Below are 18,251 nucleotides of genomic sequence, written 5' to 3' on the forward strand. Positions count from 1 at the left end.
TTTCTGAAGTCTCTAGCCTTCTGACCAGGAACTCATTTCACATACTCAGTTGATGAATTCAGGACTGGACTGGTGTGTGGGTAGGCAGACCTTACACAACACAATGAAGAGGAAAGGGCCACAAATCCTGTTTATTTTACCACATTATATGACACAATAAACACACTTCCTCAAATTAAAATACTGTAGACACAAAAAGAATAAAGCATTATATAGGATTTGTTTGACTTTATTTTAACTAAAACAAAAGCTTGAACAACCTGTAACAATCACAGAATACTTGTTTTACATAAACATTTTACTAAATTAACTTATTCATAACTAATGCTTAAAGTAAGTAAAGTGCTTTAACATTATTATATTTCCGGAGCACTCTGCATACATTATGCATATGCATGCTATGTGTGTGTAACATTACTTATCCCTGTAAGCCCCAAAGCTTTGCTCAGTGATCGGGACAAAGTGCTACATCCAGTATGTGGACCTAGGAAAGAAACGGATATACATTGCAGTGTAATTTGTGTCAATTACATACACACACTTTTAAACATATTATGTTGTGTTTAGTAAACATTATGAGAAACTCCCAAACCCACATAGGCCTACTGACAAATTTAAAAGAGTGATTTAAATTGGGAAAAAATTTATTCACTCACCATTAACCATTAAAAAAACTGTAGAATCACTTCAATAAGCCTGCCAGCACAAATGCTGTGGAGTTTTAATAAAGGTTATAGCTACCTGTTCCAAACTATTCTTGTGATGAATAGTGTGAAAGAATCTCATTGGTGCATATCCAACTAAACTTGCATGTCTTTGTCCTGAGAACAGTAATACAAGACAAGGAAGTTACAGGTCTCAATCACAATGAAGTGACAAGCATTACCGTAACACTTGAATTACTGGCAAAAGTAAAGTTATAATAAAGCAATGAAATGCAGAGATGGATTCAAATTGGTTGGATTTTTTGGGGTAAATTCATTCACAGACGACATTCATATAAGACTTCATTTATAATTTCCAAACTGAACAGCTGATGTACAAGTAAGCAAGACACATGCCCTGGATTGCGAGAGGTTGTATTAAAATTTTGTTTGGTAGAATCCAAAGTTATGTTATATAAGGGTCTTTGTTGAGAAAATACACCCTATATGAGAGCCACAATCTCGTGCCAGGTGATGTGATGGCTCTGTAAGTCAGCGTGCATTGTTAGTTGTGTTTGAGAGGTGTTCCTGCATGTCTGCACATGGCTCTCATTATTGCATCACCAACCCCAGGCCTCTTGCATCCCTCAGGGTACTTATCCTCCTTGTTCTCTGTCATATCCCCCTAGCAAGGCATTCTCACAACTCCCATGGTCAAAACCTATGCTATGTTGCCAGCCAGCCAAATATACTGTCACACAGAAACATGAAAATTAAAATTAAATTAGTGCCTCCAGGCACAGGAACTACATTATATTTACATTTTTTTTCATTTAGCAGATGCCTTTCTCCAAAGCGACGTAAATCTCGTAGAAAATACAATGTGTACATTACATTAGGAGAAAGAGAGACAGAGATTCAGACGTGTGATTCTTAAGTACAGTTAGTTTGTTTCTTTCCACCATATGAACCAATTGTTCATCACATGAGTAGCTACATAAAGGTTCATCCGAATATCCACAATTCCTGATCACCTTCCTAGTAATAATTTTTTTAAAAAACAGGGGTTATTAATTATTAATTACAGGAGTAGCTGTGTAAAGGTTTATTCTGGCATGAGCTTAAAGTTATAGTGCATGAACATTTACACTTAAGAGATCATGGGCGAAGTGAGTCTGGAAGAGGTGAGTTTTAAGACCTTTTTTAAATGTGGACAGAGATTCAACAGTTCTGAGTGAAAACGGGAGGTCGTTCCACCACAACGGAGCCAGAACCGGGAACCTTCAAACATGGGACCACCAAGCGGGAAAATGTGGAAGAGTGAAGGGGTCACGTTGGGGTGTAGCGGATGATCAAGTCTTGTAGATAGCTGTGAGCAGTTCTATTGATGCATTTGTAGTCAATACTTTAAGCAATTTGTGCTATTATAATCTTTTTTCACAGAGAAAACAGGTTGGGAGATATGTAGTGTTGCCACTGACTTTTTTGAAAAGATCAGAGTTCTGTGTTTGACATGTATCCGATTTTAGATTATGTGGTGGATTGAACAGTAGGGCAGCAGGGAGTGTACAGGTTAGGACTGTTGCTTTGTAATACAAAGATTCTGGTTCAAATCCCTGCTCCTGCTATGGTACCTATGAGCAAGGTGCTTACAGAAAATTGCCCCATGAAGAATACCAATGCAGTGGTGCTTCCTGAATGTTACAAGTCCTCTTGAGCAAAGCATTAGCCAAATAAAGATTAATAATAGCATCTGAAATGTCACATCAGATATTCACAGGAAATGTGATATATGCAAAGAAGAAGCATTGAGCTGACACACTGTTGTGGCTAATTTGTGGCTCTTCAGCAAAAGACACTGTCCCTTGTAAAAAATATATATATATATATATATATATTTATATGTACTAAACAAGTGAAACCTTCAGTGGTTCAGCAGCTTTTTTTTTCACTGGACTTTTCCTTCACTTATTGAGTGATGGACAAGGAAATGAAATGTGATCTGAGGTGCTGAGGTAGCACTGATGGCACTGTATCCACTGGAGTCAGCAGCTATTTAGCTCATCTCAGAATCTGAGAACATTTTATTTGCTGTTTTGTTTCCATGCGGGTGAAGACCTGACAGATTTTATCAGTTTGGGTAGTAGTAAACATAACATCATGACCCTTATGATTTATGTAGGCACTTTACCTACACTATGACTGTGGACTGACATTCTAACATGTTCTTTCTGACAGAAATGCGTGGCATAAAACTTTTGAAGAAACGTAACGGAAAGAGCTACGAATCCTTAACAATGCCAAAAGCTCTGTGTCCAAGACGCTTTTTATGCCTATTAACTACCTTAACGCTAAACACATCTCACTTTCACAGATATTGCGAAGTTCGCCAGAAGTTTGGCACTGGTCATATAACGAGGGCAAAAACTTTCGCAACTCCGCCGAGTGGAAATTATAGTTCCTCATTCTCACTCTGTCTCAAAATGTCAGCAGTTGTTTAAAATTTTTTATAATAAAACAACTTGGTAGAAATGATGAGCTGTCACAAAGGGTAGCTTTTCCTATTGATTACCCGGAAAAAAGTTGTGTTACATAGTTGTAGGGGAGTACCTGCGCGGAAGGATAACGCCCCTGGACGCTGCGAAGGGTGGACAATGGCGAGTCCAACGCGAGACACTCATTCGGAAGTGAGACGCTGAGGAGACAACATCACGAGTGCGGAGGTCCAAGACAAAGAGTTTGCAGGATTTGTTTATTGTTCTGTTTGCTGCTAAGTTTTTAAATTGTGTCTTTAAACTGATTATTTTTTTTTTTAATCCTTCGGATCTATGCTAATTCCAAGTGGAACATCAATATACGACATTTAAAGTAGAAAAAAGGAATGTATTATTTCTTAGAGAAAGTATTAACACTTCTGATGTCACTGGCCGCTATAGGACAAGGTAAGTTTTTTTTTATTATTATTATTATTATTATTATTATTATTATTTAAGTTGTACGTGCTTTATCAGAGTGTCCCGAGGGAGGCGTTTTTTTCTTGAAAAAAGTTGTCTTTCAGTTAGTTACTGCATGATCGGTGCATCTTCATCATCCGCGCAACTTCGTTAATTTTCAAATATAAACCGTTACAACTTTTCAGAGGTGTGTAAACTTTTACTGTCTGTAGACACTTGTTGCGTTCCAGAAGATGCTCTGCACTGCAGCTCCTGTTCCACAGCTGCTCGCGATTATGATAGGCTATCCGATATATTATCGCGTACGTACTGTAAAACAAAAATATCAGGATTTAGTCACAGTAGAGCAATTAATTCAATTACGCTTAATCATAATAATGGTTTATCCTACATTTCTGCGACTGGGAACAGTTCTCGCCATGATTGCTCTACCACTCTGCGTTTCGCTCAGCTGCTGTGTGTTGTGTTGTTGTTGGGAGTGAAGTTATGATTTCTTCTTGTTCGTGTTTTGGGACACTGGGCTTTTTGTGCCTATATTTCAGCTATGAAATCGTATTCGCTACTGTAGCATGAAATTCGTTACTTCCTTCTGTGACGTCATATTCTAATCTAATAAAAATATACAGCTGACTGACCGATGCGATGACGTTCACCGCTCGCGAGGTAGTCATACTCATAGTCTTAAATTTAGAGGTAAAAGTTGAGACATTTTCGTAAAGTACAGTTGGGGCATTGCAGTCATCTTGAATCGCAATGTAATATGATTGCGGTGGTCGCAGTTTGGTTTGATTTCTTTTGTTCTCATGTGCGAGCTGATCACGCTCTGCAGCTGTCGCGCGCCCGCTGCCCCCCCAGCCTTCGCACCCCACGCCGGGCAGCTCCCACAACCCCACTGACAGCACTGTAAACACAAACACAGGAAACCAAAACTTAGGCAAACGTGGGAAAAATCAGACTTAGATGAGCTGTGAAGAGATTCGTTTACGCTGTGACTGTCATACTGAGTGTTACTTTGCCCGCCCATTAGTTAAGTGTGTGGAAAGATACTATGTGGCAAACCACTTGTGCTGGAAAAATCAGTAGGTGACAAGCGACAATCAAAAACATAAAATGTTTAGCTTCGCCTTATGCCTTTCATACAACAGAACCAGGAGCACGAATCTAAATAATTGACTGTTGTTTTTAACTGGCTTTCTGTCCATCCCACAGTTTTGGTGAGGTACGAATTATTTGGTGTGTGTATGTATTTGCTTTTTTTCACGAGAAAACTCTTAAAATTAACTTAGAAAACTTAGCTGTACCCTCCACTTCAGGTTTACAGAGGTGTCCTTAGCAGTGATGTCAGTGCGGCCAAAGCACTCAGACTGTGCTCTCTTGGCAGGTTTGCGATGTTCTCTGCCCACTGAGTCGTGCCTGAACGGAGGGAGGTGCATCGCCTCCCCACATGGCGATGGAGAGTGCAGGTGAGTATGGGCACCACACCTGGAAGCAAACTTTTTATCATTGAAACCGGACATTTGCAGGTTTAGTTTAGCAGAATGCACAAGACAATGTTTTACCGAGGTCCATTCTTAATTTTACATTTATTTAGTTGACTCTTTCCTCCAAAACAACTTAGTGTTAAGCCACTTATGACTTAACAGTTTATAGAGCCGGGTAGTTTTTACTGGAGCACTTCATAGTAAGTACAATGCTTAAGGTACTACAGCAGGAGATGGGATTTGAACCCATGTTCTTTGAGTGGAGGGTGGTAGTGCTAACCACTGTGGTATCTGTTGCACCCCCCCCCCCAGTTTTGAAGAGCAGCACAAATTTGCAGTTGAGCACTTTCTTTTGGCCTCTTTTAAAGATGAGTGAGGATATGCGGACATTAGAGGAGTTGGAGTAGGGTGGGCAAGGGTCTTCCAGCCTGCTGTTAATAAATGCAGAACACTTCTCTAGCAGAAGTTGCAGAGACGCTTGAAGCACTAAATCTTGTTTTTCTTTTCTTTGCTGGGCGACAGCTGGGGTTTGCCTGCAGCCCGGCGTCTATTGTTCCCCAGTCCGATTAGGGCTGTGTGACTAATCTGCGTGAGGCTTCCCAGAGCGCACCCAGCCCGTGCCCGTCCTCCACCCCGCTTCTCAATGGGAATTCTCTCCGAGCAATTTACATTAGAAGGACAGATGGCTGTAAAGTGTAATTAGATTGGGGTTTTTATGATTGGACTAAGTCCCAGGGGTTGTGTGTTTTGGATGGGAGGGGGGTATCAAAGCCAGCTACTGTGAGACAAGATACTTTTTTGGGACTGCCAAACATTTTTTTTTTTCTCTAAATCACACAGCCTCTCTTATTAAAAATTTTAACTGGCTGTGTGTCCTCTACTTTTATCCATCAAACTGTTGAAAGCAGTCTTTAACTGCGTCTTTGCACTCTGGTGTCTCATACTATAGTTCTACTGTAGTAGATGGCCCATGGAGCCACCTGTTAGTTCCAGTTTTCAGTAAACCCCAGGGGTAGGGATATAACCTTTTGATGTTATTTTTTTTTTATGCTTGGATGTTATTGCAAAGTAATTATTTCATGGTATTGATACATGTTAATTCAGTTTTGCATAGCAACCACTTGAAGTATATATTTTTTCAAAATCCAATTTGAAATGGATTAAAAAAAAAAAACTTGCCACATAGGATGGACTCATTGATTTCAAATAAGAAAAACATACCGACGGCACGGATGAGGCCATGTATACCTAAAATACAAAATTTTGTGTAATTTTATTTTAATAAAAAGCTCACATGCCCGAGTATGTGCCTTTCATTCCCAATCAAAGTGTGACAGTGCTTCAGTATCCAGGTGGTATTAGAAATTGTGATAGTAAAGCTTGTCCTGTGGAGCACACACCATCCACTGTGTGATGTCCTGCTGAGAGAAATGTTAAAGCCAGTGCATAGGACATTAGAACCCTGCTAAGAGCTTCTCTGGGTATTGTGTAACCATAGTCTTGAATGGTTTTAAGCTGCCCATAGCATTGTTCTAAGAAATAAGTACATTTAGTCCATCTGCAGTTTGAAAGTTAAGCTGTCAGCTATAGGGAACTTCTGAAATCTTCAAGGATACTGTCCAGGATGGTTGATCTTGTCAATTAATTCCTGCCAGTATTGCTCCTCCACTCTTGTCTGAAAGCTTTGACTTTAAAGGCATGCAGTATTCTTGTACTCATTGCTTGAAGTATACAGAAGGAAGCTGCATCTGTATACTGAGGTTAGGTACAATGCTTATAATACCAAACACTAGTTGGATGTAGTCTGTTGGCTGTCTCTCTAGAAGCAGACGAAAGTAATTAAAAAATGGCATGTGTGGTTTTCTGCCACAGATACACAAGTTTTACAAATATCAGGGAATTGGGAAACAGTGTTGAGGGCTGCTGCAGTGTAAAGGTCCCTGATTTGAATCCTACTCCTGCTGTAGTACCTTTGATCAAGGTAAGAATACCCTTCCGTATGAAGGGATAAATGAGTATGAATAATGTAGTAGGCAAAACATCACATTGGAAATCACAATGGACAAAAGCATTAGTAATAGTTATTTTATTTGCACAAAAGAAAAATACATAGGAATGATATTACAGAAGTACTAATAGAATGTGCCAGTGAGGTAAAAAAGAGGCTTGCAGTTTTTCAGTTGTTTATAAATAATAAAAAATTTCCAGTAGTGACAGTTTCCATGGATTAGACCAGCCACTGTTTGTTAAGAAGACTGGGTTTCTGTGCATCTCCTTACTAGTCCAGTTATTACAGGGTTGGAGAGGAAACGGTAACCTCTTGAGTTGGAAATAAGACCCTCTGAATGACCTGTGGCTAGGGAGTGCGCTGCTGACAGACTGCAGTGTCTTTTGCTTAGTTCTTCCAAGCTTCTCATTGGTTGTTTTAAGAAAAGTCTTCTAATTCTGAAGTCCCAGGAAGCTGAACCGCATGTGTGGGTAAAGCTGCCCAGGGTAAAAAAAAACTGTGCACAAAACATTAGGCAGAGTTTTCTTTTGGCTTTACAGAGCTCAGCCATCTGTCCACAGACTCCACAGAAAACAGACGAGCAGGTGATGCAGTCAATACCTTGGCTCAGTAATGTAGTTTATTATTCCCGTCTTTAACAGTGGTTTTGTGATTTGGCTGCAGACAGAAGGCTTGAGCTTTTGAGGGGCAGGTGTTGGACTAACACACAGAAATGCATGTCATAGTCTAAAACAATCTGGAAACAAGTGCCTTGGAACTCATCTATGAAATATTTCAGGTTTTTTTTTTTTCTTTTAGCATTTTGGCTTGAAACTTGCATCTATGGCTGTTAGAGCCAGTGTCAAGTTCAGCACTTGGTAATTGGCAGTTGAACCAACAAAAGTATTAAATCTCTGTTTTAAAACTTCTAAAAATATTGCAGTGCTTTCTCACACTTGATTAATTTTTGCCTCTGAAACATTTGAACAAAATTTTGCATAGTTTTTAACAGTGTTGCACTGAAGCCAGAAAAGAATCACTTTCTCATGAGAATCACAATGTGAACCACAGAACTTTTTCTTCCTTCCCCTGAGGGCACTTTTCTGACTCCTAAAGCTCCATGTATCCCCGGTGGTTACAACACTGAGGGCAGTTATTTGTGCACTGCCCTGATCTTTGCCCATGTTCTCTCTACGTAAAGACATTTTGGTTAGGCCCTGTGTGGTGATTAGAGGCTAGCAAGAGTAAACCCAAGATGACACAGAAGAGAGGTTTTGTTAAAGATTAAGATGTGATTATGAAATGGATGGCAGTTATATTGCTTTAAGTTCTTCAGCTGTTCATAACAGTGGTAAAGAATATTCAAGACACAGAATACACAGTCAAACACATTTTCTTGGTGGCCCCCAAAAATGGTGACTGAGTTTTGGGTGTTTTAGCACTGGAAGGAACTCTACTCAGTTTGCTGTGCTGGGCTCAGGCAGCACCTGTGTCACACGTATCTAGTCATCAGAGACACTTTAGGGAATTTTTACTTCCGTGTTCTGTGCAGGAGGCACTCCTTATTGTGTCTGTCTGAAGTAGCAGATGGAAGGTCAGCTTGGTATGGACAGAGGAGGGTTTAAATCAGGGGTCAAGGAAACAGCTGCAGTGCTGCATTGCATTGCTATGCTGGTGCAGACCTGTTGCTGAAACCAATGTGTGTGTAGAACACTGAAGAAATCCCAACCCCAAAGTATGAGACAATGGGGTTCTGGACAAAAACAATGCCATTAGGATCAGCATAATAATATCATAATATCAAAGCTCTATCTATTCTTTGCACAAGGAAAACCAAGCACATGGCTGTCATTATTCAGCCTTTGGACCTCCTTCCTTTTGATGTCCATTTTTGTTTGCTTTTGCTCTGGTAAACCATTTATCTGCCAGTTTGGATTATCTGTTTCAAAAGGTATGAACAATTATTTCAGGTTCATATTACAAAATGGCGTATTTCTGTGCAATTATACTGCATAACAAACGGCTGTTTTTTACGTTTGAGAGTATATGAATATGCATTGGTAGTCATTTAGATGACTCTTGGTTAATAAGCTGTGCTCTATTGTTTTATTAGTTTCTGCTGAAAGGGCAAACTCAGTTATTTTGCTTTGGTGGTTGTTCAGATGGCATGTTGCCCTAGTCTTTGTTGACGGTCTGTGCTTGGAAGTCCCTCCTGGAGGGGCAGCTACACCCTTCCTGCTCTGCCACTCAGCTGCCTACACCAAGTGGAAGGAGTGAGGTGGGTACTTCCTTGAGTTCAAGGGATTCCGTGTCCATCTCAGAAGTGGCTGCTGTGCTCAGCTGTGGGTAGTTTGGAAGGTAATTTTCTATTTTTTTTTTTTTTTTTGAAACCCTCTGCAAACTGTAGCTGCCAGCATCATCCCTGCTGAGTCTGGCTGAGGGGTTGAAGGTGTTGGAGCAAATGCAAGCGTTCTTGTCATGGGCACAAAATGAAATCTCAGTTCAATTCCGCTCAGAGGCTTATCTAAGTTTGGTTGTTCCTCATGTGAATGGGACTCTGTATAGTTTGGATTCTGTGCACTACAGACACAATCGGATAATATAAGTAGTGGAAAGTTCTGAAAGCATTTTAGTGCCAAGGGTGAAGTCTAACATTTATAGAAGACTCACTCACTTCCTATAACCCCTTGTCCAGTCCAGGGTTGCACCAGTCCAGAGCCTGTCCCAAAAGCATGGGGCACAAAGCAAAGTAGGATGTACCTAGACAGGACATCAGTGCATCACAGACTAGCCTATAGAAGACACTGCCCTATAAAAAAAAAAGTTTAGAAAGGACTGTAAGGAAAGTTACTGACTGAATGGGCCAAAGCTAGCTGGGAAAGATGAAGAAAATCAAAGAAAAGTAGGAAGATGAGAGAAAGAGAAGGGAGGCGGGTGGAACATCTGAAAGCACACTTCCAGTGTGGTGGCCCGCGGTCAACTCTGAATGGCATGAGGAACAAAAGGCCCTGCGTCAAGGACGCCATTCAGCCACCCACTGCCCCTGGCTTGCTATTCTCCTGGGGGACCAGGGGGTGGGGTGGGAGGGTAGCACTGCGGAGGCCATGCCGCGGCAAGCAGCTGCCATTCCCTCATTAACATGCACACCTGCTCTGGCTGGCCGATCGGGATCCACGCCCTCAAACACACACTTAAATACGCGCATATTTGTGCCCTCTATTAACCACTGGCAAGACCTTCCTCCATCATTATTTTGCAGTGCCTATGTTGCCTGTTAGGGAATCTGTATTAGTTCCACTAATAACCTGGAACAGACATGCCAATTTCAGGCCAGTTGCCTTTATCAAGTGAAATGAGTGTTATCTGCCATAGCAGATTCTTCTAGGTCCCTGCTGCTGCATTCTAAAGAGTGGAAGTGTTGAAAGGGCTGCTGTGATCATAGAGGTATGCTACAGCTCCAAAATATTCTGTGGTGCTCTGGCAAGATGAGATGGGGTAACTAAGAGGAAAGGTAGGTGGGAGATGATCAGCATGTGGGCCTCAAACATTTTTCATTTTCTTATGAAAGTTGTCAGCTGCCATAATCCCCAAGAGACACACTGTAAAACACCCCACCCTGTGCTCTCAGCAACATAGTGGGAACATGTGAGACTATGTCTGATGTAAGGCCTATATTCCAAACTTGTTTTTCCTGTAATATTGTATATCCAGTCAGCGGGGAAGACTGCATTCCCCCATTGTAGATGTTTTTTTCCCCCCTTCTTTTCTCTTGCCTCCATTTTCCCTGCTAAATGTGCTTTGGAGACCATTGGAACAACAAATGTAACTGTGCGTTACTACTGTCAGGTTGACTGACTTTTTAAGAATTATGAGGGTGTGACCTTCCCACACCTTTGTCTTGGATTCTGCACATGTTTTGTTTGCCTTCAGGGACTGATATTGGCCCTGTTGACCTCCAGTGACCAGGCCTTTAAAGAAAAATCCAATTACAAATGTGTGAAATAGCTATACGGACACATGTTGCAGTAAAGTTTGTCTGGTGTTACTGGAATAGCCAATGTAGAGGTGAATACATTATTCAGTAGGATGCAGGAGAGGACCCATCTATCTTCTGTTACATTTCCACTCTTTGTGTCAGCATGAATGTATGGTACAGTGGTCAAAGCTAAACACATCATATTACTGGCTTGCAATGGCATGAGAAGCATTCTCTTTAGTTCCAGAAGCTCATGCACTATGTGTTTTCTCCCGCCTCTTTGAAGATCATCATTTGCAGGCCCAGTGGGGTGGAGCCTTTGGACTGCAGGCTGATCTCTGTTATAACTGTTGGGAATTCTTTTTTTCTGGGTTGGTGCATAAACATGGTAGACTTTACATGGATATTAAATATTAGGTAAGGACTGCAAGCTGCAAAGTGGCTCCAGTCACTGTCTACAGATGCAGAAACCTGAGCAGTGGATGGCACACTAATGGCAGTGCTCATTGTGCACTGTTTACACACTATCAACAAGACAGCTATTAATGTTTAAATACACTAGGGTCTTACAAACTAGGGTTAATCAAATGCAGGACCTAAACTCCTACATCAAAGGAAAATCAACTTAGGCAGTTAGTATGCAAGTTAATTGAAATATACTTTTTTTAAACCAACCAGGATTAGTATTGTGAATTATTAACATTCCTATAAAAAGGAAATACTATAAAATAATTGTAACTAGGCAAATATTTGCACAGATTTTCCAGATTGAGTGTTTAAAATCTTAATATTCCAGTGCGGCATCCTACAAATTCACAATATGTGGCAATTAAAAATTGGTTTCTCTTTGACCACACACAGGTTGCACATTACTTTAACTCAGAAAAAGCCATCAGTGCATGAAGCTGACTTCTATTACTAATTAAATATCTGGTTTCTTTGCAGGTGTATGGAGAGTTTTGTTGGGAACAGGTGCCAGTTTTCTAACCCTTGTAGCTATTCTCCTTGCAAAAACGGTGGTACGTGTCGAGCGGTCATTCATGAGAACACAGTAGACTTCACCTGCGCCTGCCACCTGGGATTTTCTGACCGCTTCTGCCTGACACCAACCAACAATGTATGTATGAGCTCCCCCTGCAGGAATGGAGGAACTTGCGAGCTGATTAGTCTCAAGGAGTATAAATGCCGCTGTCCTCCAGGCTGGTCAGGTAAAGATCACACTCAGATTAAAAACTCTAATTTCTGTAAAGATCCACATATAATAAAAGGTCTGCTGTTTGCATTTTCATACTTTTTGCACATGTATTTGGTCAGCAACCGTTATTTATGGGTAATGAAATTGTCTGTGGCTATAGCCTGAATTAAAGGTTAATGTAAATGCCATTTAAAACATCAGAACTTCTTAAAATGATATCTTTGTCTTCATTTTATTTCTTACCTCTTCAGGTAAACTGTGCCAGCAGGCAGACCCCTGTGCTGCTAACCCTTGTGCCAATGGTGGCCAGTGCACTCCCCTTGAATCTCACTACATCTGCACCTGCACCCCATTTTTCACAGGGCAGACATGCAAGCAAGATGTCAATGAATGTGCCCTCAGCCCTTCCCCATGCAAAAATGGCGGGGTGTGTGTGAACCAGTTTGGCTCCTACCACTGCAGCTGTCCTCAGGAGTACACAGGTGCACATTGTGAGGTTCCCTACATGCCCTGCAGCCCCTTGCCTTGCCATAATGGGGGTACATGTGTCCAAAAAGGAGATGCCACTTACGAATGCATCTGTCTGCCAGGTATGACTTTCACATGTGCTTGGCTTTGGGTTGCTTATGTCTGTGCTGTGACTGTACACCATTAGTAAACTGGAAAATTTGTATAATGAGCATATCATTGACAATGCTGATCTTTCACAATGTTGATCCTTAAGACTGCCAGACACACAGAGAATGTGATAATCCCACCATATCTCACTCACTCACTCACTCACACACACACACACACACACACTGATTGAGGCCGCTTGTCCTGAGTCGGGTTGTGGCGAGCCGGGGCCTAGCCCGGCAGCCCAGGGTGTGGGTGTGGAGCTGGGGGGGGGGGGCACCCAGGATGGGACACCAGTCCGTTGCAGGGCACCCCAAGCAGGAGTCTAACTCCAGACCCACGAGAGAGCAGACACAGGCCAAGCCCGCTGTGCCCCCTTGCACCATATTAATGGTAATCAAAATTAATTAAATTAAATTTCACAGCCCAGCTATACTGTGTGTGTGTGTGTGTGTGTGTGTGTGTGTGTGTGTGTGTGTGTGTGTGTGAAAGAGAGAGGAAAAGACATAGAGGGTATGACTGACAATAACATTATTTAAGAAGTGTCCAAGTAAGATTTCTCACTCCAGCTGGCATTCCCAGTAGTGAGCCAGTCTGTGCATGCTTAGTATGAGATGCAGGACTTAACTGACAAGCTTAGAGCTGAAGGATCATTTTCTCTAGAGTGATGGGGTTGGTGTGGAAAAAGTCTGATGTTTGTCAAAGAACTCAAGCTTCTGCTTTTATTTTTCTAATAGCTGTGATTGGGGGAAGACTGTATAACATTTCACTTTACAAAAGTAATGTGTTCCTGAAAACCCTTTGTGAGGTCAGTTCTCATAAATCAATGATGTAATTATCAGTTTCAGGGGTAAAAATTCTTACGTGCTTCTGAGCCCCAAAATTGACACCCATTTATGCTAAAATATCACCAAGTCCCATTAAAATGGACAAAGTTACTGTATTTAAACAGTCAACATTAGTTATCATAACACAACATAAGGTAGTTTTCCCTTATTACTTTTACTCTAATACTGTACATCTGTATGCTTGAACTCATTCAGCTCTTAGGTAGCATAGTGGTTAGAGCTACTGCCTTTGGACCCCCAGGTTCAATTCCCCCTCCAGCTGTAGTACCCTTGAGCAAGGTACTTATCCTGAAACTGCTCCAGTAAAAACTAGCCAGCTATATAAATGACGGGGGGGGGGTGCGATGGTGCAGCGAGTTTGACCGGATCCTGCTCTCTGGTGGGTCTGGGGTTCGAGTCCTGCTTGTGGTGCCTTGCGACAGACTAGTGTCCTGTCCTGGGTGTGTCCTCTCCAGCCTTGTGCCCTGTGTTGCTGGGTTAGGCTCTGGTTGGCTGCAATCCCAATTGGGACAAGTGGTTTCAGACTATGTGTGTGTATGGTTAAATAATTGTAAGTACTTTAACAGTGTAAGTTGAAAAAAGCATCAGCTAAATGAGTAAATGTAAAACAATACAAAATGAATTCACATTCACCAAAAAAGCAGATGTAGTTTGGATATTGGATATTGCAAATGATTGCCAAAGTGCCACTCAGCTGTTGGGAACTGTCCTTCTGAATGCAAATACTTTTTCAGCTGAAGTAGGAGGACTTTATAATAGTAAGAATACTTTTTTTTATTTTTATTTTTTAAATAAAACTCTTGTAAAGTCAAATTCTCAACTTGAAATGAATCTTATAGTATGACTGCTTGTTATGGTTAATTGCCATTAGTTTTATCTTATCAGTTTTAGCTTTGAAATGCCTTTGCTGAATGGCTTGTGGTAAATTTTACTGTAATTTTTTTCAGCACTAAATTGGCAATGTTCATTTTTGTGTGAACATGTCCACGGTGTTCGGGTTTCCTCCCACACTTCTAAGGGGAATTGGTAACTCTAAATTGTTTGTAGTGTGTGTGAATGGTTGAGTGACTGTGTGTGGCTATCCTGCGATGGACTGGCACCCCATTGAGTGTGTACCCCCCAAGCCTTGCATCCAGTACTTCCGGAAGAAGTTCTGGTTCACCGCAACCCTGGTCAGGACAAGTGGTTATTGAAATTGGATGGATGTAAGGCTGAAACAATATCAAAAATGGGGGAAACTGACTTTACTGAACATTTAATTTGAATGATCATTTCCTTCATCCATTATGTGAAGGCGATCATATTTTTGATCTTTCACCCTCAGGCTTCACAAGTCAAAACTGTGAGCACAACATTGATGACTGTCCAGAGCACCGCTGTCAGAATGGTGGGACATGTGTTGACGGAGTGAATACCTATAATTGCCAGTGTCGACCTGAGTGGACAGGTGACCAGTGATCCTCCTGGCTTCTTGAAAATACTGTTTTTATTGCTAGCCATTATGATTAAAGTATTTTTTTTTTGTACCCCTTCAGGCCAATTCTGCACAGAGGATGTGGATGAGTGTCAGCTTATGCCTAATGCATGCCAAAATGGTGGAACTTGCCACAACACTCATGGTGGGTATCACTGTGTTTGTGTGAATGGCTGGACCGGTGATGACTGCAGCGAGAACATAGATGACTGTGCTAATGCGGCCTGTTACCATGGTGCTACCTGTCATGATCGGGTGGCCTCCTTCTTCTGTGAGTGTCCTCACGGCCGTACAGGTGAGTATAAGTTTCAGTGGAACAACGTTAACTCCTGAAGGGTGTGATGTGAAGCCTCTTAACATTGAACAAATACTGAGAATCTGGTTTATGTCTCTTTTCCAGGACTGTTATGTCATTTGGATGATGCATGTATCAGTAACCCATGTCAGCGAGGCTCTAACTGTGACACCAACCCTGTTAATGGAAAAGCCATTTGCACTTGTCCCTTGGGCTATTTTGGCTCTGCCTGTGACCAGGATGTTGATGAATGCTCCCTTGGTAAGATTTCACATGCTGTCAATTAATGTTTGTGACTAGGAACTGCAGGCTTTGTCCTCATGTCCTGCTCTGTTCCTCCAGGTGGCAACCCCTGTGAACATGGAGGAAAATGCCTGAACACCAAGGGCTCCTTTCAGTGTCGATGCCTGCAGGGCTATTCAGGGCCGCGTTGTGAAATGGATGTCAACGAGTGCCTTTCCAACCCTTGCAAGAATGATGCTACCTGCCTAGACCAGATAGGTGGCTTCCATTGCATCTGCATGCCAGGTGTGTGAAACCACTGGCACACAGGTGTAAGCTAGACCGTTCACACAAAAAGTACATTGAAGCAGAGACATTCTGTTTTGGTTCCTTATTTTGCAAATTAGTTATACCTTAGACCTCACTTTACATACTAAAAATGTTAATGTTTTGTAAAACTGTGCTTCTCATTCAATTGTGGGCAACATCACTGAAAATTGTACCTTCTGTTTGTGAAAAGGGTATGAAGGAGTGTTCTGTGAAGTCAACACAGATGAGTGTGCCAGCATGCCCTGCCTGAACAATGGGAAGTGTGTGGACAGGATCAACACCTTCCACTGCGAGTGCCCCACAGGTGACAGATTTATTACTGTGTACAATGAAGTTCAGTTGTAATTTCTGCCTAGAATATGTGGCATCTTAAGCTGTTCCATAGTTTAAGCTCTTGCCTGAACAGAACATATAGGCAGTTTGTACCTTTTCTTCTTTTTCAAGTTGTTGTTTGGATAGCACCAGTGAAATGGAACTTCAGGAAATGTCAAATCTAGATTCAAAAAGGGCACAAGTCCCTGCTGGTGCACTGCTGTAGCTTTTCTAAAGTAGTAATGCAGTCCTACTGCAGGGAGCACAAAAGCTTAGTAACTGAAAAGCCCTCAAGTTTATAGTAAAAGATGAAGAAAGCAATCAGAATAAAGGCTCATTAAGATTGTGATGGTACAGAATACATCAGCAGTTAATCTCTGAAGGTTCTTGGGAAAAGGGCCAGGGAGGTTTGTGGTTGTGGGTGTGGCTGGAATGGAGCAGAATCTTGAAGCTGAGGATCTCTTCCCCCTGCTTCACATGTAAATGACTTTCTCTTTTGAGGGCCATATTGGCCTTTTATTCAGCCATATATGCACAGCATCTATAGAAACTCCATCAGGGTCTTGGAAGTCTTCCTCCAAGATGAAGTATGACATCCTTGGATTAAGGGTCAGTTTTCAACTTCAGAGCTAAATGACAAAAACTGATGGAAGTCACAGAAAAGACAAACGATTGCTGTATCTCTTTCATGCTAATTCATTGACTAGCATGATGACAGGTTATAAGGAAAATAAACATTTAATCAAATTTTAGTCAATAATTGCCCACTTCTGAGGCTGCATCTTAAATAGTCCATTGTACATATTAAATAAAAATACTGTAGCTTTAATCAACAATTATTATGAAGGCTAATCAACGATATTTGAAATTCAGTGAACCTGAATAGCTGAAGTGAGGAGTCAACTTAAGCATTTCTGGAATGCTGCTGGAGTGAAGGGTATGAGTAGGGCAGGAGAATACTCAATGTGATGGGAAGAAAAAAGCTTACATGTATTAATTTATCTGATGCTTTTCTCCAAAGCAACTTACAGTGTTAATGTTACAATTATTACAAACTTAGTTATTTACCCATTTATGCAGCTGGATAATTTTACTGGAGCAATTTAGGGTAAGTACCTTGCTCAAGGGTACTACAGCCAGAGGTGGGGAATCAAACCCATGACCTTGGGACCCAAAGGCAGCATCTCTAACCACTACACTACCAGCTGTCCTATGCTTTGTTCTATCTTCAAAATAGGAATGCTTCTTTGCCTTTCCTGAGATTCATTTGTTTGCAAATGAGATAAGAATCATATTGATTGCATAGTGAATGGCCAGAATGGGGGAAAACGGGGTCAGGTGAATTCAGTTAATTCATTTTTCTAGGGTTTTCTGGAAATCTGTGCAACGTGGACTTTGATGAGTGTGCCAGCACACCCTGCAAAAATGGGGCCAAGTGCACAGATGGACCTAATAAGTACACCTGTGAGTGTGCTGAAGGTATGTGAACGTGGGATCTGCAGGATCCCACTATTCTTCAATCATATACTGTAAATAGAAAATATTACAATAAATGATCAGTTTTCTAAGACTTTTTTCATTGTTGTAGGATATACTGGGCAACATTGCGAGACCGATATCAATGAGTGTTACTCAGACCCATGTCATTATGGGACCTGCAAAGACGGCCTTGCCTCCTTCACCTGTAACTGTTGGCCTGGCTATGTCGGGCGCCTATGTGAGACCAACGTCAACGAGTGTTTGAGTCAGCCATGTCAGAATGGGGGCATCTGCCAGGACAGAGAAAACACATATGTCTGTACATGCCCAAAGGGCACCACAGGTAAGACATTTAATATAGACAGTATGGCTGTACCCTCAAGTGGGACTGCTTTACAATTAACTTTTGCACTATTGAAACAGTCATAAGAGGAAT

General features: G+C 41.4%; 1 protein-coding gene across 1 annotated transcript in view; it reads left to right on the top strand.

Moving 5' to 3' along the window:
• The first annotated feature begins 3,343 nt into the window (after nt 1–3,343).
• The window catches only part of LOC108939013 (neurogenic locus notch homolog protein 1-like), a 29,205-nt gene continuing 14,297 nt past the window's right edge, over nt 3,344–18,251 (top strand). The window contains exons 1-11 of the mRNA XM_018760088.1: nt 3,344–3,586; nt 4,980–5,061; nt 11,988–12,250; nt 12,489–12,827; nt 15,028–15,150; nt 15,239–15,472; nt 15,578–15,733; nt 15,815–16,000; nt 16,215–16,328; nt 17,702–17,815; nt 17,925–18,158. Of these exons, the coding sequence (XP_018615604.1) occupies nt 3,526–3,586; nt 4,980–5,061; nt 11,988–12,250; nt 12,489–12,827; nt 15,028–15,150; nt 15,239–15,472; nt 15,578–15,733; nt 15,815–16,000; nt 16,215–16,328; nt 17,702–17,815; nt 17,925–18,158 (1,906 nt within the window). The 5' untranslated portion in view covers nt 3,344–3,525. The remainder of the gene's footprint in view (nt 3,587–4,979; nt 5,062–11,987; nt 12,251–12,488; nt 12,828–15,027; nt 15,151–15,238; nt 15,473–15,577; nt 15,734–15,814; nt 16,001–16,214; nt 16,329–17,701; nt 17,816–17,924; nt 18,159–18,251) is intronic.

The sequence above is a fragment of the Scleropages formosus genome, chromosome 17, assembly GCF_900964775.1.
Source record: "Scleropages formosus chromosome 17, fSclFor1.1, whole genome shotgun sequence".
NCBI lineage: Eukaryota > Metazoa > Chordata > Actinopteri > Osteoglossiformes > Osteoglossidae > Scleropages > Scleropages formosus.